The following is a 27,832-nucleotide window of genomic DNA, read 5'->3' as shown; positions in this document are numbered from 1 at the left end:
TTTCCTTAGGCTATAAATTAAACCTCTTAACTTAATGATTAAGTAAAAACATATAAAACAAACATAAAGCAAATAGATTAAGATTCATGTTTGAAAGAAAGAAATTAAAGAAACAACGCCACTTGACATGGCAATGCGAGAGGCCCTTCATTCTGGAATCCATACTCTTTCTCTGCCTCCTCCAGCAGTACTTTAAACAGGGGGTGATTAACATACTCTGTTTTAATCACGAAGCGCTGGCGTTCCTTCCCCACGCACACCACAAGGTGTCCGCGTGGAGGAATCGGAGATGCCTCGCTGTTGTCACTGTCATTGTCCAAGCTGGCAGGTGAGTCCGCGGGGCGCCATGATGACATGGAATTTCTCTTCTTCGAAGCAACGAATGCAGGCAGGGAACATCCATGATGAATACCCTGTCCCAGTCTTCTGTTTCTCCATGATGCTAACAGTTGCATGATGTGGTCACCGCTCCTGCCAAAAAAAGGGATTAGTCTGGAAAGACAATATACCGAAGTGGTGAGCCATCTTTAAATGTCATTTTAATGTTAGATCAGCCGTTTGATAATTGCTAGAAAACAAAACTCTTCGCTTTTTCACTATAAATCCGTTGGATTTTACAATTGAGATTGTCGTTTTTTTTGGCGTGAAAAAACGCTAGTATTATAAGTGAATAACCAGTATATTGGTTTACATGATTTTTATAAGTTGATGTGGTAAATTTGTTTGGATTATTAGAATTTAGTAATTTTTTTATAAAAAATTGGGAGTTTGAATAGTTTTTTGAGGTTGGAAATGGATTTAGCACCATCAAAATTCTGGAGCACCAAAAATGTTGAAACTTGATAACTGTAACCTGGATTTACAAAAAATTCTGCCAGATTTTTTTAAAATCATACCAAAATTCCTCTTTAAACTACTATAAAAAAATAAGTCATCTAAATTCCAAATCCCAAACATTCAATAAATAACAAATAAAATTAATTAATAATTTTATTAATATTAATTAAATATGAAATCATAAACCTAAATTTTAATATATAAATATTTCATGAAAAAAAAAAAAAAAAAAATTAAAAATTAAAATAATTAGTTTATCAATTATCATAAACAAATATCACATAAAAAATTATTGTATTTTTCTAAAGAGAATATAAACAAATATCACATAAAAGATTGTATTTTTTTAAACATGTACTATGAAAGTAAGTTGAGAATATGATATATATTTTTCAATAAAGTTTTGTTCTGTGCTTAAGTCTACTTTGATTTTGAACAAGTATTATTTCTTTGTACTTTGATTTTGAACGAGTATTATTTCTTTGTAGTTGATTCTATTGGAAGGTAAATATGTTACTCTCACATAATCATCTCACATTAAATTAATGTGAAAAACATAATCATCCCACATTAAATTAATGTGAAAAATAAAATTAGCATAATGGGTGATAGAAATATTAAAAAATACATTTTCATTTATTTAAGTTATTCACTCTAAATTTAATATAAGAAAAAGATTTAATCATTTCAAGGAGTTTTTCCTTGCCCATCTAACTTATCCCCTTTAAGTTATAAAATACAAACTATTAAAAATATTTTTAATAAGTTATAAACTACAAAATATTAAAAATATTTTATTAAAAATTGTATAAGCAAAAATTATTAATCAAAAAATATTTTTAAATTTTTAAAAATAAAAAATTAATATTATATAATTAAATTTAAAAAAAAATTATTTATCTTATAACCAATCAACTTTAAGGATACTGTTTTTTTAATTTTAAATAATTTAAACCAGTTTTCACATTTTTGAACTTTAAGGATACCTTTTTCTTAATTTTTTTAAATTTTAAATAATTTAAACCTATTTTCACATTTTTGAATTTTTTTTTATGAGGATTGTAAAACCCTTGTATGATACCATAACCAATGAACTTTATACATATGAATTAATGTGATTGTAAAACCCTTGTATGATACCATTACCAATGAACTTTATACATATGAATTAATGTTATATTGTTGTGGATTTAAATTTTTTTTTTATCTAATGGATAAAGGGCAAAATATACTTTGGTTTCTTAAATCTACCTTAAACAAAAGTGCAAATTATTTAAATTTTAAATATTGAAACTATAACATCCAAATAATTAACTTAAAAAAAATATTACAAAATAATAAGAAAATAAAAAATAATACTATTTAAATAAATGAAATAAATTAGAATCACAAAACCATACTGATCGCCCCACCACCACTCAACTTTATAGGAATACCACTCCCTTAATTCTAATCATTCTTGATCTGGATATCACTCTGTGATTTCTGTTTCAAAGCATTCATGACCTATTTAACAATCTGGACAGATAGTGCAAAATATATGATAGTCACAGAATAATAAGAAAAAACATAACAATCAAGACACATACATGCAAGAAAAATGACTGTTACAAAAAGATAAGAACCCTGTTGTTGAGTTGAACACAGTGATAAAACAATGAGTTTAACCAGGTCAGAAAGAGATATGTACGAAAATATAGTTAAACCAATTGACTAAGTCTGCATCCTGTGAAAAAAGATATAACCCTACCAAGATTTTATATATCAAAAAATCTCAGAACTTTGATAGTTTTCAATAGAAATGAACGAGCTACTTTCTGAAGAAGCCCTTCGCCTGAAAGCAATCTTGCCTTTCACACCGGATCTTTGCCTGCAAACTTGGCAACAACAAACCCACCCAAAAAATGGCCCCAGTAATACAACATCTATAGCCTTCCAAGCAGATCAAAACCAGTCTTGACAGTATAATAAGGAAAAATTGTATTTGTATAAGATACATAAAATAACTTCAAACTTGCTTCTCAGTACTCTGTGCAGGTTGTGTTGGGAGGAAGGCCGGCAGGAATTTTATAATGAGAAGCAAGTTAAGGCAAGCAATCTTTGTGGATAGCGCATTATCTGTGAAGGCCAACCTTATAGGCATAGCTAGTTGATAACCTCTAAAGATTGAAAAAGATTCGATACCAAAAATCCATGGACTTGCCATAAAAACATTTATCAATCCAGCCAATTCAACCCAACTGAACTAATTACTCTATAATAGTATCATCAAATTTTCACCGAATTTACAAAACTCCAACACTAATTCAGCAACTATCACCTCACCTCACAGTGATTCAACCTGAGATGAAAATTTGGACCTTGTGATACGCACGAGGAAAGGGTAGCATTGGAAAAGGTGGGAGTGCACTATGTTGGGGAAATTCCAACCGGCTACCTCTCCAGGGAGCCAGAAACATGATTGTGGCCATTTCCGGATTCGATAACTTTGGGAATGACTCAGAATACACGTTACAGTGTGGGGTTTGATGAAGCGTTGTGTTTTAAGGCACGCGTGCCTTTTCTGTGTCCCCATGTCAAGGACAATAATTCATGTGATGGCGCAGGTAATAGAGGTTATATCCCAAAATTCAAGTCAGGCTTTCGGCCCAGTACAACTCTGTGGAAGGTGTACGTAGAGTTTATATTTTATAGATCACATTAATTCATACCTCACAAACCACGTGGTTTGTATATCCAATATCGATTCATATCTAAGCAGCTCAGCATGGGTTCTCCATCTAAAACCAAACTCCATGGGGCTAGAGGCAGATTTTATATGATATTATTGATTTCGAATTTATTAACTGACTTTATATTTATTATCACATATCAATATTTCATAAAGATTTTTACTTACAAAAGTTTATTTTATTTATTAAATTAGTATTTTATATAATTTGTTAGTGATATTAATATTGTATAATTAAATTTCAATGTATTCCTACTCTTTTCTGAGTTTAGTTGTTTCAATTCAGTCGTGAGGATTTTAATTTCATTATTTAGATTTATTTAGATTAATTTAGAAGTGGGAAAAATATTTTAAAATAATATTTTATTATAAATAGATTATGAGTTAAGAAAAGTTTTTTTTTATAGAAATTATATAAAATGGTAAATTATGGCAAAGACTTAGATATAAAGTAATATAAAGACCATAATATAATGCACTGCGTAAGCCCCTATACTTAAATAAAAAAGAGTGAAGGGATCTCTACTTGAATGGTTCATGAGGCACAATACTTGCTAAGGTTTTGCAAATGGGGTAGCAAGCTAATTGGGCTTGATTGTGGGGAAAACTCCACAGTTAAGCACGCTTGAGCCAGAAGCGATCTGGGATGGGTGACCTCCCGGGAAGTCTTGGTTACCGGGTGCAAGCCCCGGAAGTGATGATTGATGCCATGTGATTCATTTCACTAGTTTCAATCCCACTTCTTCACCCCTGTGATGACTGATGCCATGTGATTCATTTCACGAAGTGATGATTGATGCCATGTGATTCATTTCACTAGTTTCAATCCCACTTCTTCACCCCTGTGATGACTGATGCCATGTGATTCATTTCACGAAGTGATGATTGATGCCATGTGATTCATTTCACTAGTTTCAATCCCACTTCTTCACCCCTGTGATGACTGATGCCATGTGATTCATTTCACTAGTTGAGCATCACTCGATGCAATGAGTGGTAAGTGAACTATTCAAAAATCATGAGAAAATGCCATGTGATTCATTTCACTAGTTTCAATCCCACTTCTTCACCCCTGTGATGATTGATGCCATGTGATTCATTTCACTAGTTGAGCATCACTCGATGCAATGAGTGGTAAGTGAACTATTCAAAAATCATGAGGTCCTGGTTACTGGGTGCAAGCCCCGGAAGTGATGATTGATGCCATGTGATTCATTTCACTAGTTTCAATCCCACTTCTTCACCCCTGTGATGATTGATGCCATGTGATTCATTTCACTAGTTTCAATCCCACTTCTTCACCCCTGTGATGATTGATGCCATGTGATTCATTTCACTAGTTTCAATCCCACTTCTTCACCCCTGTGATGAGATTCATTTCACTAGTTTCAATCCCACTTCTTCACCCCTGTGAGCATCACTTGATGCAATGAGTGGTAAGTGAACTATTCAAAAATCATGAGAAATTAGTCAGTTATGACTACCTCTCATGGAAATGGTCAGTCATGGAAATGGTCATACGTGAATGACTTACTTAACCCAGTTGAATCCCAAAAATGATATCTAAAGACCATAATCTCAAGTAATGGCTATACTTGAACAATAATATTTAAATTATGATATTAATTTATTAAAAACAATTATTAACGGCTATAATAATATTTAAATTATGATATTAATTTATTAATTTATTAAAAACAATTATTAATGGCTATATTACACGATTGGTTTTTGAAAAATAATATTTAAATTAATTTTTTTAAATTAAATATTATTTAAAAAAAATTATTTTGAAGTGAAACTCCAAACTAACAAGAATATAAAAAAATCAAAGTCAAACTCCGAACAAGGATGGAAGTCAAAAATTATAAAAATGAGTCAAGACTAATTAATGGAAATAAAATAAACTAAAACAAAAATATACACAATTCAAAAGAAATATATATATATATATATATATATAGAAAAGTAATTAATAAATAAAACATGGTCAACAATAAAATACAGGTTAAGTTCCATTAAACAAATAACAAAAATACTAAAAAGAGTTAAAAACGAATAAGATGATAAAATACTTAAGAAAACACAAAGATCAAGAATATAAATTGTAAAGAAGAATAAACCAACAACAAATACTATAAAAATGACACCAATACCTACATAGATAAATAAACAAACAAAATAAATCCAAAAAAACAAGGAAAACAAGACACAGATTCTGAATTATGATAAATTCTTATGTTTTAAATTTTTGTATGATTTCTATTAAATTTTTAATTAAAAAAGGGTAATTTTTCTACAAAATTAATTTGCTTTATTGTTTATCATTGTTTTAAAATCACAAAGATTATAAATTTTGTCATGACATTATCCAATTCTGTAATTTTGTTATGAAACTTATTTTATAAATTTTTCTTAATAATTTTTCTTCTTTAAAATAACAATTTTGAACTTCTTACTTGAAATCAATGATCTCTTTTAAAGCAAATTTAATCACCATATTACTTAAAATACTATCAATATTTTGGAAAGACTTCCTCCTAATTCCCAAAAGAACTTTACTAAAATAAAAAACAATGTTAAGAAACCTTTTATCCTTCGTACTAATATCGATCATATTCAAAATCATATATTCTCAATAAGTAAAAAACCTTCTTCCAAAAAGAAAAAGTGATAAAAAATATTTAAAAAGAAAAAGTGATAAGAAATATTGTTCTAAATATTATAAAATTAAGTTTTTCATTTTCTATTAATAATAACTAAAATCAAAACAAATAATTTTTATAGAATTAATAACCATATTCTTAATCTTATCACTTTTCAAATATCTTAGTATTCCAAGCATAAATGTTTGACAGTTTTTATATGTTTCTCAAATAAATAAGGATTCTTAACCAAGAGTCCACAAAAATGATCGATGACTATACCCATGTTAAAGCAATGCTATCACGAATTTCTATATTCACCAAAAAAATCTTTCAAAGGAAAATATTTTATAATTATGTTTTATTTATTCAATTATTATTATATAAATATTTTATTTTATTTACTAAATTAATATTGTTTATGCCATATTACTAAAATTTTATATTCACTTATAAATTTAAATTTAAAGCAATTTTTTTTTGACAATTATGGGGCAAGTACACCTTAATAAATTTAACATTATAATTTTTATAATTATTCATAGCAAGTGTAAAAAGTTGATTCTTTAATATGTTGCAATGAAAGTACATGGTTGTTGAAATTTTTAGGAATGTGCATATAGTATAGAAATGTATACACATTTTTATTAATCTTTATGCATGTCTAATGCACATCTTATTGTTGGGTCTTGAGTTCTTGACTATATTTAATGGAGGGAAGAAGAGTTCCTAGTGTTAATACTTGCTTATCAAACTCAAGCACCATGGATGAGTCCTCAAACCATCATATATGACCTCTAAAGGGTATTGTTCAACTTCGAGCGAGATATGGTTACCATGAACAAGTTAGCTATAAACCAATAATAAGTCTCAAGGTTCGACCATAGTTCAGGGAGAATCATAAGAGTCGTGTACCCTAAATGATGCTTCTTTGGGTCCAAGCACCATGAAAAACACCTACAACCCATAAAGTTTCTCAAGCTATATAATGTCATGATCAAATCCTCAAACCACCATACAAAACCCATATAGGGTACATCTAGCCTACTAAAGGGATATAAGCACCATGATTAAATCACCACACAAAACATAAATAGGATTGTGTCTTTTACCCACACCAAGAATGTTTTTTGAGGTCATCGTTGAGGTTCATTAAAATTCGAGTGGGATATCAACACCATGAGTAGGTTTTGTGCAATGAGAAAGGGTTTAAAGACATAAATATAAATGGGGAGAACAAAGGGCTTAAACCCTAAATGAAACTTCTTGAGATTAAACACCAAGTTTAGGGGAGGAAAACACTTTGGCCTTGGGTCCTAAATTAGCTTCTTAGGATCAATTTCCATGAACAATTCTTGCAAACCACAACCAAGGAACTCTCTTAAGAGTCTTTGGCATCATAGTTGGATATGGATGCAATTAGGTGGTTTTATGTATTAAGGATGGGTCACAAGTCCTTGACCATGGTTTAGGAAGCAAAAAAAATGTCTAAGATATTTTTGAAGCTTCTCAGGCTCAAGAGATTTAAACAAGTCCTTGAGCCAACGCATGGTTTCTTTGAATGGATTATTTGCAACCCTTGGAGTGGGATACATGTGCCATTATTAGGATTTATGCACTAGAAATGGGTTTCAGGCCCTAAACATGATTAAGTGGGGAAATGAGAGCCTTAAGCACCAAATTATAACTTCTAACCTCAGACACCACTAACAACACCAAAAAATTGTGATATGAGCTCTTTTTAAGGAGTATTTAGCATATGAGTTTAATAGGTGTGCCATTATGAGGTCTTGGGCATCATAGATGGATCTTAGGTCCTTAACCATAATTGAGAGAAGGAAATAAGAGCCTCTAGACCCAAACCTTACTTCTCAGAATTAAGTGCTATGAAATAATCCTTAAACACCATACGTGACCTCTATAGGGTGTCATCTACCTCCAAGTGGATGTGGATGCCATGACTAGCTTAGTTGTGAACCAAGAATGGGTCTTCAAGTATAACCAACGTCAAGGCAACAAAATAAGCTTCATGTTCTATTAACGAAGCTTATTGGGGTTAAGCACCATGAACGACACCTACAACCCATGAGGTTTGTCAGCGTATAGTGCCATGAACATGTTGTTGATCACCACTCAGGGACCTTATAGAACATATCTAGCTTACTAGAGGGATAAAAGCACCGTGATTAAATGAAAACACTAGTCCCAAAGAAAAAAAATTCTTAAGCCCACACCAAGAATAGTCCTCAAGGTTATGGTTGGGGTTCTTTAGCATCTAAGTAGGATACATATGCCATGAGTAGGTTTTGTATAGTAGGAATTTGATCTATATTCTATCATGGATATTTTTCTTGAACAATTCATCATAACAAATCTTATAATATTTTGAAATATTAGATGATGCAAATTAATTTTCCTTAGATAACATATTAATTAACTATTAGCTTTACTCAAATATGTGAAATAATTGAAATAATAAATGGAAACAATAGAAACTCAAATACACCATCCACATAAATGAACAATAATATTTATCTTGGGAAACCCAATATACAAGAAAATATAGCTATATGATGAGGCCTATAATATTCTTTTGTTGCTTCAGTTATAAAAATGTAGATACAAAGGAATTGTAACTCACCATGGAGTAATATTTTCACATCGTGACCTAAATGGTTAGTATAAAACCCTCCTCCTCCTATGTTATGATCACAAAATACCACTCATATTTGTTTTTTATCATCTACGAACAAGATACAGTGGTAAATACTGGAACCCCCTTCTCCTCCTGGATCTTGATCAGACCTAGGAAGACCTTTCATTGAGATTTAGTTGCATTTTTTATAATGGAACTTGTCTTTCCTTGATCACCACACCCTATTTTCTAGAAATAGTGCATTGCAGTTGATGAGCCCCAATTTTTGGTAACAATTTGGGCTCATTTGGCCTACTTACCTTGCTCAACCCTTCATCTTTTAACACTTATGCATTCATTTCTTAGTATATTCGTGTTATTTGTAGGAAGAAGGGCAGGCATTATATCTATGTGGCTAATACATGATGATTTCAGGTCTTTTGGCATTAAAGAGAGCAAAGACCACGCAAATGGAGACAAGGAGACAGCAAAGGTAGCATTGCGGGTTCATAGGGAGGTTGTCCACAGTCTTGATGACCTTCCTCGTGATTTCCACCTTAACTCTAAGCTCCAACAGCTCTCCCCACCGAGCTTAAAGGCAGCCAACGGATTCTACAGGAACAACAGTTTAACTTTCAGTTGGACAGCCAAGCTCCACGAATTGAGGAAGCCAGCTTGATCTTCATCATGTATAAATATGAAGGCCGTAGCCTTTGATAGGAGCTTTTTGAACTTTTGAACTACTGTTGCAATTTGTAAGCACGAGCTACAGCTCGGTTTTTGCTTTTTGTAAGCCAGTTTTGGCATGATGTTAGACTCATGATTATTTAATAAAGGCAGGCAGCTTTGGATTCAATTCTGAGTTTTTAAGGGAGCTATAGCTCTCAGGTTAGGTCCCAACCTGAGAGCAATAGACCTCCTTTTCCTTGTATTGTTACTTGTTTTCCTTTCAGCACTTTATTTCTTTGCTTTGACATGCATTTGAAAAAACACAGTCTGCTGACTTAATTTCTTTAATGTGATTGGATAGGATTAGTTTATGGTTAAAGTGCTTTTAGTTGCTTAGATTAGAGTAGGAGGATTGTAATTCATTAGAGCTCCAAAAAAGGTTGATAGTGCACTCGCTGCCATCTCTGTTTAGAGATTGGGGGTGTGAGCTGTACCAACCACCAAAAAAACGCAGTCTTATACTTTCATGCAAGCTGCCACACAGTCATTTCAATTGTAGATCCATCCATGCATTTTGATCTTGAGCACTACTTCTTCGTTCCAACACCATGCACGATTTTTCTCCACACTTTACATTGTTGTTCATTGGTTTAATAACACAGTTAGAATAAGTTGATGGAATTCTCGGCTTTGTGCAAGATATAGAGGATTTGTTTCTTTTACACTGCATAGCATCACTTTATCGTGTTCTTCTTCTTCTCAACCACGCCTGAAGCCACTTGCTCGACCTCTGTTCAGCTCGTTAGCCTTCCAACCCTTCTACTTCTCACGTAGCTCCATCTTTTTAACTTTTCCTTGCTTCCACCCTTCTATTCACCAACCAACTGTACCCACTCTTTCCTCATCTCATATCTCTGTCCCTAAGCCACCACAAACTCCTCCTTCACCTTACCCATCCACCCATACAACTCCTCCACTCCTCCATCACCCAAAACTCCAACTATAGCACATCCTGTAGAAGTTAGCAGACTTCCTGTAGAAATCCCGAGCTTCCTGTAGGATCCCCTGCAGACATCCTGTAGAAGCCTGCAAACTCGGTTGCCGAGCATCTAAACGTTGTGGACTCCTGTGGAATGATGTTAGGGATCCCCTGGAACCTCTCCTAGCCCTCTTGACCTTTCCCAAGCTTTCTTTCCCTTCGCACTACCCCTGCACAGTGAAAACCTAATAAGAAACGAAATCATACTAACTCCAACCACTTAAGAAAAAAATACAAAAATGAGTTCTTTTCAATGAAAGTAGCTTAAATGCATGCATCTCATCTCACTAGAAGTAATGGCATCATTTTTAGACATTTTCACTCCCACCATTGCATCATAGAGAGTAAGCTAGTCAGATTAGGGTTTACTAGGGTTTCCATGTTTTGGTTGGCTTTCAGTTCATTTTTGCAAAGTAGATTAATTTCCTTTGAGATAGCCTTCGTCCATCATTTAGAAAGCTTCTTCTGAGAACATATAGAAGTTGGCTTGAGCCCTAGCGGACTTGTGCCAGCTGACCAAGTGACAGCTGCGACAAGAGCTAGTACTTGTGCATACAGCACCGTCGCTTCCAAGTTTGTTACGAACTACTGGGTTGATAAAATTAGAGATAGGAAGCTCCAGGAGTTGTAGCATTATTGCTACAATACTGGAGCCCACCATCTTTTTGGCGCCGTTGCCGGGGAAGCGTCAGAGTATTAGTAATTGTTGCTTTTCTTCTATTTTCTTACTCTAGCCTTCTGCCAAGTAGTTTATTTCATTTCCATTCTGCAAAAGTAGCATAGACATTTCCTGCTTTCCTAGATTAGCCTTTCAATTCCGCAATTTCAATTCTGCAAGCGTAGATTAGAATTTCAATTCTGCAAGCGTAGATTAGCATTTCAATTCCTGCAATTTCATTTGAGCAAAGTAGATTAGTTCTTTCCTGCTTTCAATTCAATTCTGCATCTTTATTTCAGTAAGATAGTTAGTTGTAGATCAATCTGTTTCAGTTTTGCAGGTACCAAAGAAAAAAGAACAAAAGCAATCAAAAAAAAGTCTTTCCATTTCATGCCTCGTAGGAACCGAGATAAAACAGGCAAATTCCTACCCAATACCCCCACCACATCACTGAGTCACCCTTCTCTCTTCTTAGGTGGCAGTGATCCAGAAGAACCTATAGGTGAACCTCCTGAGATATACGAAGATCCTATAGCAGAAGAAGAATTAGAGACCGTCCCATCTGAAGCTATGGCTGACAATAGAAGAGAAGATGAGAGAATAGAAGGTGCCTTCCCCATCCGAGAGACCAATGGAGAGATGAAAATGAAGAACATTAGCCCCTCCGCTTTACCTCACTTCCATGGACTGACCACTGAAGATCCTGATACCTTCTTGTTTGAGTTTGTTGTCCTTTGTAGAACCTATGACTATACTGAAGATGAGCAGAAGATGAAACTCTTCCCTTCAAATCTTAAGGATCCAGCATTACGCTGGTTCATGGGCTTACCTGGAAATAGTATCACTACTTGGGCTCAGATGCAGCAAGCTTTCAATACCAAGTACCGGGATTACTGTAGGTCCAAGGAAACCAAGGGAGAAATCTTTCGGATGACCATGGGAAATGATGAGTCCTTAGAGGATTATGAGGAGAGGTTCCAACTTAGCTATAAGCGGGCCAGGTGCACACTTAACCCTGAATCCCTCAAGTTGGTCCTGCTCCGAGGAGTCCCTGAAGACCTCTTAGATACCCTTCACATGTTAGCTGGGGGGGACATTTACCAACTGCCTTATGAGGACATCAAGACTGTGTTTAGAAACCACTCCAGGGCAGCTCAGAAACGAGGTAGAGGAAACCTCCTCTCAGCTGGTGTTCCTTTCTCCAAGCATGAGTTTGCAAATCAATTAGAAGATCTTAAGAGTGAGGTGAGACAGACCATAGCTATGCAACTGAACACATTCAGGATCCAGCAGAAGAAGGAAGAAGCTGAGAGAGCCTTGGCTATCTTCTGCCCTAGATGTACAAGGAGACACCCTAAGAATGAATGTCCATTGTATTCGGTTGAAGTGTGTTTCGTTTGTGAGGAGGACCATCCCACAAACCAATGTCCAACCTTACCTGGATTCAAAGCCATGTACCAAGGGACAGAAGCTTCCACTGAACCTCTCTACTACCTCAACCAAAGGAGGCCACAAGGACCTAGACCTTACCAGCAGGGGATGCAAGGGGCACCTCAAGCTTATTATAGCCCCAACCAATTGACTCCTATGCCTTCCTGGGGTCCCCCTGCTCATCCTTCCTGGTCCATGCCTCCTCCATGGTCTTATCCACCTCAGTACCCTACTCAACCTACTTCTCATTCATATCATTCACATGCCCAGCCACAGCCTCAGTGGAATGCACCTCAGTCGGGGTGGAGGCCCCAGTACAACACTCCTCCTGCCATTTTGCCTCCACCACCAGTTCAACCTCAGCCATTACCTCCTGCTCCTCCAAGGCAACCTCAAATGCCTGCTCAACCGAACCCGAACCCCAACAATAGACAGGCTCAGCAGGTATACACTGTAGAAACCTCATGCCCTACCTATGCTGTGGAGATCCAGGAGATCAATCTTCGATCTGGAAAGACTCTTCCAGATCGCCAACCTCCTCCCCCAGAGGATGAGGAAGATAAACAGGAAAGTGAACCAAAGGCTATTCCACCCTTTCCTGAGAGACTAACAGCCACCACACAACCCAACCCAGAGGAGGATGAGCTTCTAGGTGAGCTCAAGCAGTTGTGTGCGAAAATACCACTTCTCCAAGCCATCAAGGATGTGCCAATATACAAAAAACTGGTTAAGGAAAAGTGTTTCAAACACCCAGGCAGGCGAAAGAGAGATGCTTCAACCATCAATGTCTTGGGACAATTGTCTGACCTTATGTTAGGACAAGTCATCTGCCCAAAGTATCTAAATCCTGGGAGTCCTGTAGTCGATGTCCACATCAATGGCACCATCATACCACACACCTTGATTGATCTGGGGGCTGCCATTAATGTGATGACCAGGGATACCATGCTCAAACTCAATCTTCAGGGTTCCTTGAGGAAGACCTCGACAGTACTGCAACTAGCAGATCGCTCCACTGTGACTCCCGAAGGGATTGTGGAGGATGTCTTGGTCTCTATTGACTCTTGGGAATACCCTGCAGATTTCTTGGTTCTGCAACCCAAGGCAAAGCTTACTGGATATCCTCTCATTTTGGGAAGGTCTTGGTTAGCCACTGCAGATGCTTACATAAGTTGTCGTGCAAGAAACATGACCATCAAAAATGGTCCTATGTCCAAGCAGCTAGTCCTATACCCTCCTGCCCAACCCTCCTTAGAGCATGACTTACCAATTTGGTTGGAGGAAGGAGAAGAGGATGAGGTGTACTCAGCACCTTTGTGCACCCTAGATACCACTAGAAGAGACCCCCCAACCGAGGATGACTTGATTGAGACCTTGATCCAGAATCCACCTTCCAGTGCACTATCCTTAGAAAAATTGGTGGAGGATGCCCAAGCCAGCACCTTAGTGGATCTTTGTACAACCAACCCTATCACTCCCAGAGTCAAAAATGTGGAGTTCGGCCCTGAGAGAACGTTAAAGATCAGCTCCTCCCTATCTCCTTCCCAGGAAAAGGAGCTGTGTAGCCTGTTGGCCAGTCACCTAGATGCTTTTGCTTGGAGCTATAAGGAGATGAAAGGAGTCCATCCTTCGGTCTGTACCCATCACAAATACATCAAAGAGGATTGTAAGCCAGTTAGGCAACCTCAGAGGAGAATGAATCCAGCCCTTAAGGACATTGTCAAGGAAGAATTGCAAAAACTGTTGGATGCCGGATTCATTTACCCCATCTCAGATAGTGAATGGGTGTCCCCTCTGGTCTTGGTTCCCAAGAAAAATGGGAAGTGGAGAATCTGTGTGGACTACCGAGAACTGAACAAAGCTACCAAGAAAGACCATTTCCCTCTACCTTTCATAGATCAAGTGTTGGATGGACTGGCAGGGAAGAAGTTCTTCTCTTTCATGGATGGGTTTAGCGGGTACAACCAGATCCAAATCAGCCCAGAAGACCAAGATAAGACCACCTTCACTTGTCCTTGGGGTACCTTTGCCTACCGTGTCCTTCCCTTTGGGCTATGCAATGCTCCTGCTACCTTCCAGAGAGCTGTCTTGAGCATCTTCTCGGAGCTGGTCCATGATGCAATGGAAATCTATATGGATGACTTCACTCCTCATGGGGCCAACTTCCAGGAAGCATTGTCCAATCTGGGAAAAGTCCTAACCAAATGCATTGAGATGAACTTGTCCCTTAGTCCTGAAAAATGTGAATTCCTAATGACTGAAGGGACCGTGCTAGGCCATACCATTTCTTGCCAAGGGTTACAGGTGGATCCTAACAAAATTGCTCTCATCAAGAAGGTTCCACCTCCTCAAAAGGTAAGGGATGTTCGGAGTTTCTTGGGATTAGCAGGATATTACCGGAGATTCATCAAAGACTTCAGCAAGCTAGCCTCGTCATTGTTTGGCCTGTTGGCAAAAGATGTGGAGTTTAAATGGACTGACGATTGTCAGAGGGCTTTGAATGAATTGAAGGACAAGTTGGTGTCAGCCCCAATCCTGAGAGGTCCAAACTGGGCCCTACCTTTCCACATCCACACTGATGCCTCGAACAAAGCCATAGGTGCAGCTTTAGGACAAGTTGAGCAAAAACTTCCATATGCCATTTACTTTGTTAGCAAAAACTTGTCCAAAGCCGAGCTGAATTACATTGTAACCGAGAAAGAATTCTTGGCTGTGGTCCATGCATTGAACAAGTTCTGACATTTTATCACTGGCTATCAAACATTTGTACATACAGACCATGCTGCAATTAGATATTTAATGAATAAACCAGATGTGAATGCTCGTATTATTAGATGGTTACTTTTATTGCAGCAGTTTGATTTGACCATTGTTGACAAACCAGGTAGAGAAAATGTTGTTGCTGACTTTTTATCTAGATTGGATTTGTCTGCAGATGAGGATGGAACAATGGATGACCAGATGCCCGATGAACATCTATTTTCTATTTCAATACTCTCTCCATGGTTTGTTGATATAGCAAACTACCTTGTTTCAGCACAGTTCCCTCCGCACCTATCTTCAAGAGAGAAGAGCAGAATTATCAGAAAAAGTGCCTCATTTACTTGGATCGGGGGAAATTTGTTCAAGCTTGGCCCCGATCAGATCTTAAGGCGTTGTGTAAGGGAGGAGGAAGTCTTTGATATCCTCCTCACCTGTCATGATGGGCCTTGTGGAGGACATTTTGCAGCAAAGAGAACTGCCTTCAAAATCTTGCAGGCAGGCTACTATTGGCCCACACTTCATCAAGATGTCAGAAGATATATCAGCCAGTGTGACCAGTGCCAAAGAATGGGGAAACCGACCCAAAGGGATGAGATGCCTCTCCAACCTCAGGTGACTCTTGAGCCATTTGAGAAGTGGGGTATGGACTTTGTGGGCCCAATCAACCCTCCTTCGAGGCAAAGGTCTTACATCATTGTGTGCACTGACTACCTGACAAAGTGGGCAGAGACCAAAGCAATCAAAGCAGCAACAGAAGAAAAGGTGGCCGAGTTCTTAAGAGAAAACATCTTCTACAAGTTTGGCTATCCAAGAGAGCTGGTCACCGATCAAGGGAGCTAGTTCACATCCAACCTGGTTGAAGACCTACTAGCTCATCACAAGATCAAGCATAGGACTTCCACCCCCTATCACCCTCAAGCAAATGGGCAGGTGGAAGTCACCAATAGAGCATTAGAAGGGATCTTGACTAAGGTGGTGAGCAGCAACAGAAAGGACTGGGCAGATCGCCTGGTTGAGGCCACATGGGCTTACAACACCACTTGGAAGACCACCACCGGCTTCACACTTTATGAGCTGGTCTATGGGAAGAAAGCTTTGCTGTCCATTGAATTTGAATACAACACTTTGAGGATGGCAGCTCAGCTGGACCTAGATCTCAGCCATGCACAACAAGAAAGGTTATTGCAGCTGAATGGACTGGATGAGCACCGAATGCAGGCCCTCCTTCACTCGGAAGTGGTTCAACTTCAGAGAAAGGTGTGGCATGACCAACACCTCCATGACAAGCAATTCCAGCTGGGAGATTGGGCCTTGTTGTATGACTCCAGATACAAAGATTTCAAGGGGAAGCTGAGAACCAGATGGCTAGGGCCATATGCAGTGGAAAAATGTCATGACAATGGATCTGTTCTTATTCGGACCATTGATGAGGAAGCCATCCCCATGCTTGTCAATGGGCATCGATTGAAGATCTACAAGAAGCCTCTCTCAAGACAAGAGTTCATCAAAACTATGGAGAAGTCAATGTTGGTCATAGAGAAGGGTTTTGCCTCTGCTTTGGGCATACCCTGGAAAATCTAAAAAAAAAAAAATATATATATATATATATATATAATAAATAATAAAGATCCTTGGGTGAAAACCTTTCTGAGGCGCCCAAGGCAGGTGGTAGGGGTGAAAACCTCATTGAGGCACCCCTATTGTCTTTCAAAAAAAAAAATTGTAAAAGATCCTTGAGTGAAAACCTCTCTGAGGCACTCAGGGCAGATGGCAAGGGTGAAAACCTCATTGAGGCGCCCCTGTTATCTTTCAAAAAAAAAGAAAAAAAAGAAAAAACAATAAGCAAGAAAGACAAAGACAGCAAGTTTATAATGTGAAATTGCATGCAGATTGCAGGTGTTCTATGGAGGAGAGGAAGCCTCTCAACTCAGAGCCCAGGATCCTTATCATACTGCCAGGAGACCTCACCAGCACCTCCTCCAAGAATATTCAGTTCCTCCAAGGTATGTGCACAATTTCATCATGGCTTGAGTCTTCTACAGGAAGATGCAGACTTTCTACAGGAAGGTGCAGACTTTCTACAGGAAGGTGCAGACTTTCTACAGGAAACGCAAACTTTCTACAGGAAGCTCTGTATTTCTACAGGAAACTTCCTGTAGAAGTTCAGGACGGGCCAGAATTCATTTTATGAGGAGATCTAACGGCTAAGGATCGGTTTGGACGCATGCAAGCTACTGTTGTCACCTTGTTCCACCATCCTTGTCGACATGCAACAAAGTTACCTGCACCAGCAAAGCAGATCGATGAGTTTTCAAGGAGAAAGCAATTTTTAAGATAAACAAAGGCTGATATCTCATACCATATCCATCCCAGTCATCCAGAAGCTCCGGGAGCGTGATCGTGAGGCCAGATCCTTCGTCGTGCAGCATGCACCCAAGGAGGAAGAACTGTTACAAGACATCCCGCGGGAGTCCTGTAACAGTTAAGCCCGCTAGAGTGGATACCATTCACAACACTGGCCATATGCAATGAAACGCGGGCGCATGCAGCCAAAGCCTCCAATCCATCGTCGGCAGCCTATAAACATGAACCTCCGGGCCTATGCAAATTCATCAGCGGCAGATAGATCCACTCATCATCGTCCAAAAGCCGAAAAATCGTGTTGCAGCCGCGCAGGTAAGTGTCTCGACCCTTCCTTCCATCAGATTGCATGAATTTTACTTTGAATTGTTTGCAAAGTGTGAGGTGAATGGGTTGAACGGTGGTATGGTCATTTGAATGGCCACGTCGACCGGTTAATGGTCCAGTCGGATGTTTGGGTGGCGGCCGTGACAAAAGGAATGGGCAGCACGCACGTGAGAAAAATCCCGTCGGGAAAAACGAGTCTAACGAGAATGGCGGCGGCGGATCTGCTGGGGGATGATCGGCAGTAAGTGAACTCGCAGACAAATGATGGAACAACGTCATCCAACGGTCCGGCGGGGACAGCTCACCCCCGCGCCACGGATTCCGCCGATTCAAATCTAATCGGCTAGATTGCCCGCATGCATTTATCATCCACCGTTTGAACCTCAAGTGAACATTCGGATCCCTCTGCAGTTCGGAACTCCGAGCCTTTGGCTATCAGAATTCCTGTGAAGCAACACCGAGAGCGCAGACCAACTGCAGTCTTTCCCAGAAATCACGCGCTGCTCCTACAGGAAAGCTGCTCCTACAGGAACGCTGTTTCTACAGGAAGGCGGGTTCCTCACGTAAAAAGGTGGCAGATTAAAAAGGTAACCCTGAACTCTCCATGCAATTGGTTTTAAAGGTGGCAGAATCGTCGTCTACAGTCTGGTCATAGGAAGTTGTTGCAAGTATTGTCTGTTGTGCATAGGCTGTCGTTCTACATGATGTCAGTATAATTAAAATGTGTTAAGGTACTCAGGGATAAATTTCGTGGATTATGTGCATGACAGAAGCGTAATTCTACGCTCTGTCTCAGTAAGCTAAATTTCCTTCGCATTCGCCACCTCTAGTTAAAACCACAGTTTTTATCATGCCGGGTGGGTTTATTAGACGGGAACCCACTGATTCATCAAAGTTAAGGGAAAACCAGGAAGTGGTGGAGCTCTTCACACGAGCACAATGGATATCCTTTTGTGACAAGTTGCAGGGTTATGACGACGAAGTGGCAGAAGAATTTTTACAAGCTTTGAGGCCGAAATCCAAAACATTGGCCACCGTGAATTTCAGGGGCCTAAGCCTCAAGCTCACCCCGCAATATATCAGTCGAATTACTGAACTTCCAATGGGTTTGCCATGGGATAAGGAAGAAAGGAAGTTGAGCCAGCAGGCCAAGAAAGAATTCTTTCCACCTGAGGAGGAATTCTCGGAGGACAAAAATGGGGTGCGTAGAACCAGTTTGTTGCCACCATGGAATGAAGTTAGCCTGCAGATCATGAAGTATATAACCTGTGAAGGCCGTTTTAGCATTGTGTACGGGTATCACTTTAGGTTGCTCACTGAATTGAGGCACCAGATTGATCTTCCTGTAGAAAATAAACTGAGCATCCCTTATTTCCTGCTACAGTCTTTAATTGAGTGTGCCACAAAGTTAAAAGAAGGCATACCAGATCAGGTAGCCCACCATGGATTGATCAAACTTCTTGTGGAGGATGCACTTCATTCATATAAGGTTCCCCTCTCATGGGAAGCATTCAGAAATTTGACAAGAGATGGAGACATAAGGATGTTGACCGAGGAAAGTGGTTCCTCCAGCAGTGAGGAAAAAGAATCAGTGGCCGCGGGAAAGAGAGAAACAGGCCAGAAGACCCCGACCACAGTGCAGAAGAAAGAGCAAAAGAAGAAGCATGAGAAAAAGGATGACAAAGAAAAAGGTGACACACCCATCTTGTCAGCAAGAGAGAAAAGGTTGCAGAGCAGAACGGACAAAGCTGAGAAGGTCCACATCAGCCCAAGTACCTCATCAGCACCCGCAACCAAACCAAAAAGCAAAACCCATGCAGCAAAGCAAGCCAAGGTGGCGACACCTGTGTCTACAGGAAAGCAGAAACAGGCTTCTACAGGAAGCCCGAAAACAGAGAAAGGGTCTTCTACAGGAAGCCCGAAAATTATTGGAAAAGGGTCTTCTACAGGAAGCCCGAAAGCTGTTGAAAAAGGGTCTTCTACAGGAAGCCCGAAAATTGCTAAAACAGGGTCTTCTACAGGAAGCCCTGACAAAGTGAAACCCAAGGAGAAGAAAGCTGATATTCGTGAGAGGGAGGCAGCAGCTGTGCTGGCCGCCCTCAGCACGCCACCTAAGCCAAAAGAGAAAAGAAAGAGGGAGACCCCTCTATACTTTGAGGCTCGAAGAAGTGTCAGGATAAAGACGGGCAAGCCACAGCCTCCATCCAGCAGCCAAACCACTACAGGGGATGCCCCTACTTCACCCGGTGAGAGGTCCCCCTCGAAGATATCGGTCACCTACGAGAGGGGGAGCCCAAAAACAACTACTTGGAAAGGGAGGTTGGACCAATCGGTTTCAAAAGCCCGGCTCAAGGTCAAGGAAACAGAGAAGGGGGAAGGAGCGGCACCCTCATCACCACCAAGGACAGAACAGGCAGAGCCACCAAAAGTAGGAAAGAAAGAGAGTATTCTGGAGCCTAGTTCTCGGCCAAGGACAAGGAGCCAGAGCAAAATTGCTCAAGGATGAGCAAATATTTTAGCTGGGGGGTGATGATGAGCCCCAATTTTTGGTAACAATTTGGGCTCATTTGGCCTACTTACCTTGCTCAACCCTTCATCTTTTAACACTTATGCATTCATTTCTTAGTATATTCGTGTTATTTGTAGGAAGAAGGGCATGCATTATATCTATGTGGCTAATACATGATGATTTCAGGTTTTTTGGCATTAAAGAGAGCAAAGACCACGCAAATGGAGACAAGGAGACAGCAAAGGTGGCATTGCGGGTTCATAGGGAGGTTGTCCACAGTCTTGATGACCTTCCTCGTGATTTCCACCTTAACTCCGAGCTCCAACAGCTCTCCCCACCGAGCTTAAAGGCAGCCAACGGATTCTACAGGAACAACAGTTTAACTTTCAGTTGGACAGCCAAGCTCCACGAATTGAGGAAGCCAGCTTGATCTTCATCATGTATAAATATGAAGGCCGTAGCCTTTGATAGGAGCTTTTTGAACTTTTGAACTACTGTTGCAATTTCTAAGCACGAGCTACAGCTCGGTTTTTGCTTTTTGTAAGCCAGTTTTGGCATGATGTTAGACTCATGATTATTTAATAAAGGCAGGCAGCTTTGGATTCAATTCTGAGTTTTTAAGGGAGCTATAGCTCTCAGGTTAGGGCCCAACCTGAGAGCAATAGACCTCCTTTTCCTTGTATTGTTACTTGTTTTCCTTTCAGCACTTTATTTCTTTGCTTTGACATGCATTTGAAAAAACACAGTCTGCTGATTTAATTTCTTTAATGTGATTGGATAGGATTAGTTTATGGTTAAAGTGCTTTTAGTTGCTTAGATTAGAGTAGGAGGATTGTAATTCATTAGAGCTCCAAAAAAGGTTGATAGTGCACTCGCTGCCATCTCTGTTTAGAGATTGGGGGTGTGGGTTGTACCAACCACCAAAAAAACGCAGTCTTATACTTTCATGCAAGCTGCCACACAGTCATTTCAATTGTAGATCCATCCATGCATTCTGATCTTGAGCACTACTTCTTCGTTCCAACACCATGCACGATTTTTCTCCACACTTTACATTGCTGTTCATTGGTTTAATAACATAGTTAGAATAGGTTGATGGAATTCTCGGTTTTGTGCAAGATATAGAGGATTTGTTTCTTTTACACTGCATAGCATCACTTTATCGTGTTCTTCTTCTTCTCAACCACGCCTGAAGCCACTTGCTCGACCTCTGTTTAGCTCGTTAGCCTTCCAACCCTTCTACTTCTCACGTAGCTCCATCTTTTTAACTTTTCCTTGCTTCCACCCTTCTATTCACCAACCAACTGTACCCACTCTTTCCTCATCTCATATCTCTGTCCCTGAGCCACCACAAACTCCTCCTTCACCTTACCCATCCACCCATACAACTCCTCCACTCCTCCATCACCCAAAACTCCAACTATAGCACATCATGTAGAAGTTAGCAGACTTCCTGTAGAAATCCCGAGCTTCCTGTAGGATCCCCTGCAGACATCCTGTAGAAGCCTGCAAACTCGGTTGCTGAGCATCTGAACGTTGTGGACTCCTGTGGAATGATGTTAGGGATCCCCTGGAACCTCTCCTAGCCCTCTTGACCTTTCCCAAGCTTTCTTTCCCTTCGCACTACCCCTGCACAGTCAAAACCTAATAAGAAACGAAATCATACTAACTCCAACCACTTAAGAAAAAAATACAAAAATGAGTTCTTTTCAATGAAAGTAGCTTAAATGCATGCATCTCATCTCACTAGAAGTAATGGCATCATTTTTAGACATTTGCACTCCCACCATTGCATCATAGAGAGTAAGCTAGTCAGATTAGAGTTTACTAGGGTTTCCATGTTTTGGTTGGCTTTCAGTTCATTTTTGCAAAGTAGATTCATTTCCTTTGAGATAGCCTTCGTCCATCATTTAGAAAGCTTCTTCTGAGAACATATAGAAGTTGGCTTGAGCCCTAGCGGACTTGTGCCAGCTGACCAAGTGACAGCTGCGACAAGAGCTAGTACTTGTGCATACAACACCGTCGCTTCCAAGTTTGTTACGAACTACCGGGTTGATAAAATTAGAGATAGGAAGCTCTAGGAGTTGTAGCATTATTGCTACAATACTGGAGCCCACCAGCAGTGCACCCTAGCCTTCTCTTCTCCTACGTTGCAGTGCACCCTGGCCCTTTCAGCGCCTTCTATGGTCCCAGTTTGATGCAAAACAATTCCTTTTTGTGATTTTCTCTCTGATTAAATTTGTCCCGGTTGGTCCTCCTTGTGTCCCTGAGTGTGGCTTGGTCTCTCATAAGCATCAATTTGGTTTTCTTTTGTTTTTAAGTGGATTTGATAGGAATTTGTTTAGATTTTCCTTTGTTCTTGTCATTAGGTCATTAACAAACTAAATTGTTTAGCCATTGAGTGCTCGAAAGAATTGGTGTTTTAGTCATCGTTATGAATAGTTTTATTTTATAAATGGTTAGACAAATATCTTAGTTAACATTTGAAAATTAAGTAGAATCCAAAAGAAAATCTTATGCATCATGCATTGCATATAGGACTTTGATTCTGATTGGAAAAGTGAAATTGTAGAGATCGACTATTGCATCACTTGTTTGTTGAATTGTTGATTGATTTCTTCTTCCCCTACTTAGTTAGGCATTTCTTTATAGTTATTTTTGTCATATTAGTTGCATCATATGTTTATTCAGGAAACATCAAATTTTGAGCATTAAAATTGAAACTTAATTGAAGATAAACATTAAAATTCATCTCAATTAACCTAAGAAACATTTGAAACTTAACGACACACATAGAGGTCTAGGCTACAAACATTTTCCAATGTCATTAAACGTAGGAGTTGTTGTTGTTTTCCATCTTTTCATCCCGGGGGTGAAATCTCGTTCCACATACGTAAGTGTATTGGATCGTTCTCCAAGTACCTTCGGGTATATCAGATGGAACTCCATGCATGAAAAGTATATGGGAATGCTCTCATCGAACGATTACGCATTAGAAAACACTACTACGAACTACACTCCCACGTATCGTCAAGTATATTTTGGGAGACCCTTATAGGTTTATATCCATCCATAGGTAACCGAGTCAGTCGCCTTGTATACCATGATACAATGAACACAACATTCAAGGAGATTTCATGCACATACGTTAAGTCCTTGGTTCGCCAAGGTGTATATTGCAATTCACAGTTGCTTGGTAAACCTTTATGCCTAGTTACCCCTTTGTTTTGTTTGTGTCTTTAATTTCTAAAAGCGATTAATTGACCACAGAACAACATCCTCTTCGTGAAAAAAATCCTTAGTGGATCTTAGGTTGAGACTAATGGCAACAGTTCTGGAGTCTACCAATCAAAGGAATCTGTTTGACGAGAATCCTGACCCTTTTCCTTCTTTTGGAAATATTGGTGCTCCTTATATGGCAATGTTGTCCCTTCCTGGATTCACCATTGGTTTGCTAGTTTTTTTTTTTTTTTTTCGACCCATATGGTTCTGAATATCCAAGCTGCTTCTCAATGAAGTTCTCCTCCACCTGAAAAATATCAACCTCAAGTTGATCCTTCTCCTTCTTCTCCTGTTTGGTCTTCTTCCTCTTCTTCCTCTTCGTCTCGTGAAAGCCTGCAAGTTAGTAATCAAGTGGATAAGAAGAAGAAGAAAAGGAAGATTAAGAAGAAGAAAAATAAGCAGGGGAAAAGCCAAGCAACCATTGCTACCAATGTGAATGACGTTGATAAACCTTCCAATCAACACCCAAGTTAAATTCACATGCATGTTATGTAAGAGTGACCACCTTCTTAGAGATTGTCCTAGTGTTCCCGTGGTAATGGGGTGTCCAACAATAGCTGGATCTCATGCTCCACTTCCCTCTTCGCTGGTATCCCTTTAGGATCTTGGAACACATCCTTGTATGCTTGTAAAAAATCTTCCAGATGATGTTTCTACTTCTTAGTACAGCCCTCTAGGGATCCCTTTTCTCTTATTAACTCTTCTATAGACTGGTTTTCCCTTAAAATAAATAAAACATACTTCTTACTAGAATTGATCAATTTCTTTGCTTGATCGACACTTACTAGCAACATTTTGGACTTTCCTTTGTGCACGTTGATGGTGAAGGATTTGTCATCTTTGATGAGGTGATATTGGTTGGATCTCTGAATGAAGATTGCATCCTACATGTACAAATAGTGACTACCACTACACATACATTAAGGAGAACCACATATAATTCTACTTCATTAATAATATCATCACTGGTAGAAAATCTAATTTTTCATTGTTTGGTTACCTTTATTTTCGCATCCTTATTTACCCATATCAATGGACATGGGCTTGGAAGACCATGAAATTCTAATCCCACTTTCTTTACCAACTCTACAACAATGATATCTTCCTGTAATCCCGAGTCAAACAGAACATATATATTTGTCTTCTTTACATATATATTTATATGTAAGAGTATAGTATTTTCATTCTCTTCCTATTGCTCAAGGCTACTCAAATTCACCTCTTTCTGCACTAATGTACAAACAATCTTCTCATCCACATTCTAGTTTCTTTTAACATAGTTGCTCAAATTAATGGGCATGAAATTCTTCTTCTTCTTATCTTTCTTTTTGTTCTCTGTGTTAAGCTCTTGATGTAACTTCCAACACTTATCCTCTGTATGAGCATCAATGTTATAGTGGTTAAAGTGGTTGTTGGGGTCCTTGCATTGGTGTGTTGTGGCTACATTATTTTTGTATTTTTCCCCTTTACACATCTTCTTTCCCTACTTAGAAGCATATTGATGCTCCTTGTACTTCAACCCACTTGATTTCACCTTATTCTGGCCTATTTTCTCCAGGTATTTTGCTTGTACACAAGTCTCGTCCACTAATATGAACTTGAAAAACATCATTTGGTTCTGCAGATGCCTGTGTAGAGCATCCAAATACCTAAGGAGTACATCTGAGTTCTTTTTTGAGATACCCAACATTAGGTCATCTTTCTAAACTTTGTGGTGTACTCTTGTACACTCAACCTCTGCTTCTTCCTGAAGTAATCTCATTAGATTCATTGGTCCTATACATTCCTAATAGGGTAAATTTTTTACTTTATGAGGGTTTTGAAATCGTCCCACATAGTAATTTGAGGGTCTCCCTCCAACCTCAAGGTCTCTGTTATCACAAAATCAAGCACTGAAGGCTGCCAATTAGCAAGATTCTGTGTAACTATTTCAAACCAGGCTTTGGACTAAGGCTTAGCCTCCTTAGTCTGAGAGGTCTCTCTCACAGATTATGAATATTGGCTAATGACAAGAAAAGATGGCTAACTCTTATAAGACACATGAAAAATATGTTGGCTGGACAACATTGAATTTATTCCCATTGGTCTTATGGAGTCTCTCATATCTTAGCAAACAAAAACACTATCTTTTCATGGAAATCAGGGCACTTTACATCTAAATGTTCAAACATAACTTTGAAACCACAGTTTGCCAAGGCATACAGGAAGTCAGAGCATGATTCATGAGTTCTGAGTGATTATGCATTAACAAAACTGTAAAAGAACCTTAAAGAAAGAATGCCATCACACATTTGAACAAGAAGATCCATTGTGAATCCTGAGAAGAAAACACAGTCATTTTGCATTACTGAAATTTGTTTATACATAAACCAAAACAGTCTTCTCCAAAACATCCAACCCCCATTACATCAAAGTTTGATCTATATATAGAGATACACCCTTAACTAATTTGAGCTTCCTCCTCCAGCATGAGGGGAGCTCGATGACTGCTACTAATTACCCCTATCTACCATTTAACTAACTCATTAAATACATTAAGTGCTGAGCTGTAATTACAAAGAGTCCCAACTAAACTAAAACTCTAATTCCATCCTCCTCGTAACATGATTCTTTCTTGATCCTTGACACCTGTCTCCTTTCAGTTTGGCCGAGATAGCTGAGAGAAGGATGCAATGAACAAGCTAGCTTTGGATACTGAATGCGCTGATGGTTCATTAATCATAAGGATAAAACCCCTGTTTTTCCGGTCCTTGTCTCCCACCATCCTTCGAAAGTTAAGCAACATGTTCCCAGCTCTTTCATACCCCAAAATTGATGAGCATCACCATATTTCAGATGTGTTGGAGGCTTCGTTGATGGACATGTGTATAAACCAAAACAATACTCCTCGTATGCCATTTCTGCCAAACCCTAACTGGTCATAAAGTACCTTTATAAAAGTTTTAACTTGAGACAAAATATTTCACCTTTACAAAAAGGCACACTTGTCATTATCTGAATGGCTATGCTAGCCTCATGTGGTCTCCTTAATGTTCCTTAGGTATTTCCTTTGATAATTTTCTGATCCTACCATCAAACTGTTTGTTTTCATCATAAAACAACACCTACAGCAGTTTCGTAGCGCGCTATGAAACTGCTGTTTTTGCTAAAACAGAGTGTATTTGCCTTAAGGAATTTTTTGCTTGGAATTTTGACTTTTCAAACCTCCTTTACAGGTGGCAGAGACCTATATGCCTTCAGAATAATGGAACTTAAACAAAATTTGACAAAATTTAGAATATGACCTTTCTCACCATCAATGAGCAGCCAGTTAACCTAGTTGTGCTTTTAAATCTGCAACCTCTCTCCTTAAAGCTTTGTTTTCAGCTCTTAAACGCATGTTCATTTTTCTGATGAGTTTAGCTTGTTTGAGAGCTGGAACTGTCCATGTATACACATCAGCCACTGAATCCACTTGACCCACTAGGTTTTTACTACCTTTTAACACAGCTCTTCGATAGTTGGCATACCTGACTGCAAGCTCCCTAGTGACATTCTTTGCCTTGGCAATTTCATCTTTTGCTGCCTCCATCTGGTTCTTTATGGCTATGATATTACCCCCTTGGGAAATAATGACTGTTCTGTTCTTTCCTTTTTGCTTGATTTGTTCTGCCTCCTCTGTTCTAGACAATTCTTCAACTACCTCTGTTCTGGGCACCTTTACAACTTTCTCTCCTTTATGCAGCTTCTCAGCTTCCCTTACTTGTTTCCTTGTAACCGGCCTTCGTGGTTTGAAAATAAATTCCTCACCAGGTTCATCAAACCTTAGTCTCTTTGAAGCTTTGGATTTTTTAGTGCTCTCCGGTGATGATTGAGTCAAATCAATGTGCATTGGTTCAATATGCACTGGTTCAACCTGCTCAAACTCAATAGCCTCAAGCAAATCACTCAAGCTGGCCTTAGATA

At 38.9% G+C, this 27,832-nt stretch overlaps 1 protein-coding gene across 1 annotated transcript; it reads right to left on the bottom strand.

Moving 5' to 3' along the window:
• Positions 1-104: 104 nt before the first annotated feature.
• LOC149208343 (uncharacterized) lies at positions 105-27,458 on the bottom strand. Its single transcript, XM_089398306.1, has 2 exons — positions 27,397-27,458; positions 105-471 (listed from the first exon to the last, which is right to left on the bottom strand). The coding sequence occupies exons 1-2, from the start codon at positions 27,456-27,458 to the stop codon at positions 105-107; spliced, it is 429 nt and encodes a 142-aa protein (XP_089254432.1).
• Positions 27,459-27,832: the final 374 nt, after the last annotated feature.

This window comes from Pinus tabuliformis, chromosome 1_2, assembly GCF_031772625.1.
Source record: "Pinus tabuliformis cultivar Carrire ecotype Pingquan chromosome 1_2, CPIR1, whole genome shotgun sequence".
Classification (NCBI taxonomy): domain Eukaryota; kingdom Viridiplantae; phylum Streptophyta; class Pinopsida; order Pinales; family Pinaceae; genus Pinus; species Pinus tabuliformis.
Note: the sequence above shows the minus strand (reverse complement) of the source record. Positions and strands in the feature narration are given on the sequence as shown.

Coding starts and splice junctions, on each gene's coding strand:
- LOC149208343 (XM_089398306.1), bottom strand. CDS start 27,458: ATGGAGGCAGCAAAAGATGAAATTGCCAAGGCAAAGAATGTCACTAGG. Junction 472..27,396: donor ACTAGGGAGCTTGCAGTCAG/GTATGCCAACTA, acceptor TTTTTTTGGCAG/GAGCGGTGACCACATCATGC.